Below are 2,370 nucleotides of genomic sequence, written 5' to 3'. Positions count from 1 at the left end.
CAGGAATGAGTGAAGGAATATTTCCATGTGAGCCTGCCTTCCTTTCTTCTCCATGAGCAGGAAGAGATGTGCTATGGTAAGGCAGCCACAGGAATGAGGTCCAGCAGTACTCTGCACACAGGACTTTCCCCTCAGGAGTATCTTGGAAAACATGGAGGAAGCACCCAAATAAGCACTGAATCTACTACCCTCCCTTCACGCTCATCTTGGGCAAGGAAACTTGTGAAGGAATGTTAAAAAAAAAATCAGATGTTTTCTGGACCAATAGACAGTTACAGCTCTAATGTCTCTGCCTTCCTATCTCTTGGGTATTGCATCTGCGTGAGAAGCAACTCACCTTCTTCTTAGCTGTCTTCCGAAATCGCCTTTTCCGTACGTTTTTCAGGGGAAGAGTGACTGTGACAGAGGAAACAGATTGCATGTGTCAAGCAGATGGCCCAGTGAGAGAAGTGCATGTCAGAAGGGAGAAGATCTCTTCAGAAACACAGACAGCCCTGGAAAGGAGCAGCAGCACAGCCAGTACCTGGCAGCTGTGAGCACCCTGCACAGCTGTGGGATACTGGGGCGGAGGAGTTTGGAGGGGGTTGGCACAACATCTACTCACTGCCATGGTTCCATATGAATTTCTTCTCTCTGTCCTTGTCCTTCTTCTTGTTTGCCTTGGGGTCAGTGCTCACAGTTTGCTCTTCCAAAGGTGGGTAGAGGTCACCATCCACAGTGCAAACAAGCATCTGGAATCCCCACACAAACACCAAGGCTGATCATAACACAAGGACATGAGGATGCAAAGAAGCACTGACTGAGGATGTGAGGATGCAAAGGAACACTGACTGCCTGTTGTGAGCTAAAGGGATCCAGAGGCACACTGTATGAGAAACACACTGTTTCACACCCAGCTCAGTTAGACAGAGCAGCAGTTAAGTTGTTACAAGGACAATCATATTTCACATTTCAGGAATGAGATTTCTAAACACCAAGTGGAATGTGAAATTTTCAACTGCTAACACTGTGATATTACAGAAACTGGCCACATTACACTGGGTTACCCACTGCCAAAGTGGTTTTTCCTGGGGTGGTTTTTCCTGTGGGTTTGCCTCTGGGTTTTCCTGGAGAAGGGAGCAAGCAATGAAGCTGTTGGGGCAGGTGAGAGGGACAGCCCATACCTGACAAATATCTGCTGTCTTGTAGAAGGTTTTCTTGTCAATGGTTTTTAAGCTCTCAATGATGCAGGGCAGATCCACCAGCTTGGCTGCCAGTGGCACCCGGTCCACACGGACAATCCCGTGGCGCCCATCCGCTGTGGGGGACACAACAGCCACACTGAGCAATACATCCCTGGGCAGCAGAAACTTCACAGGACAACACATGCAAGTAGCACAGTTTCACTTGTAGGCAGTCAGAAGACGGTTCAGATGCTCTGCTCACTCACCATGCAGCTCAATGGTGAGCCTGTCCTTCAGGTTGACATTCCCGGACTGGACTGCTCGCCGCACAGTGGAGGCATATTCCTGGGAAGGTTGGGCACGCTTACTTGAGGAGTGGGTGTGCTTCCTCCAAGAACCACCAAAGGTTTCTGACCAACCTGCCCAGCTTTATACACCTGCCAGCTCCACAGAGAACAATAACTTCAAGAGCCACAATGCAAACTGCACTCTCCTCCCAACACCATGCTAGCTCTGTGGCTCTGCTATTCTCAGTGCTCCCCATACCCCTGGCATGACATGCACAGCGGTGTGATGTACCTGACAGAGACACCTGCCAGAGCACTGCAGTGCTGGGGGAGTTACAGCTCCCTTCTCCAAACTCTTGTGGTCTAAGCAGGACCCAGCCTCACTGAATCACAGAACTGCTAGGGCTGGAAAAGACCTCTGAAGACCCTCTAAGGCAGGGTCACCTAGAGCAGGTAACACAGGAACACATCCAGGTGGGTTTTCAATGTGTCCAGAGAGGGAGACCCCACACCCTCCCTGGGCACCTGGTCCAGTGCTGTAACACCCTCAACGGAAGGAAGTTTTTTCTCACGCTGAGGTGGAACTTCTTGTGCCACTGCTCCTTGTCCTATCACTGGGTCCTAATGAAAAGAAAGCCTCAGCTCTAAGCACCCAACAGATAGCATCAAGGACACGGACAGCCCTAACAACCCAAGAGCTAAAGCTTGCTAAACTTGCTAAAGTTAGAGAATTTTCCTCCCTAAGCCTCTAAGCTGTCTCCCGAGTCTCCTGCTCGGAGGCAGGAGCAGCTGTCAAGAGAAGGGCATGGAAAACCCGCGCGAATGAGTGGGAATGGGCTAGCCGAGGCGCAGAGCAGGCAGGCCCTGCCTCGCCAGCCCGTCCCGGGCGCTGTGCTCGCCAGCACACGGTGCCGAGCTCC

At 51.3% G+C, this 2,370-nt stretch overlaps 1 protein-coding gene across 1 annotated transcript in view; it reads right to left on the bottom strand.

Annotated features, from left to right (window-relative positions):
- The window catches only part of TAF7 (TAF7 RNA polymerase II, TATA box binding protein (TBP)-associated factor, 55kDa), a gene marked incomplete at its 5' end in the record, with an annotated part of 4,426 nt that extends 2,875 nt beyond the window's left edge, over positions 1-1,551 (bottom strand). Inside the window, 4 exons of the mRNA XM_009072744.1 lie at positions 338-396; positions 605-731; positions 1,164-1,297; positions 1,430-1,551. Of these exons, the coding sequence (XP_009070992.1) occupies positions 338-396; positions 605-731; positions 1,164-1,297; positions 1,430-1,551 (442 nt within the window). The remainder of the gene's footprint in view (positions 1-337; positions 397-604; positions 732-1,163; positions 1,298-1,429) is intronic.
- Between the last annotated feature and the right edge of the window lie 819 nt (positions 1,552-2,370).

This window comes from Acanthisitta chloris, unplaced genomic scaffold (genome assembly GCF_000695815.1).
Source record: "Acanthisitta chloris isolate BGI_N310 unplaced genomic scaffold, ASM69581v1 scaffold26074, whole genome shotgun sequence".
Lineage (NCBI taxonomy): Eukaryota > Metazoa > Chordata > Aves > Passeriformes > Acanthisittidae > Acanthisitta > Acanthisitta chloris.
Note: the sequence above shows the minus strand (reverse complement) of the source record. Positions and strands in the feature narration are given on the sequence as shown.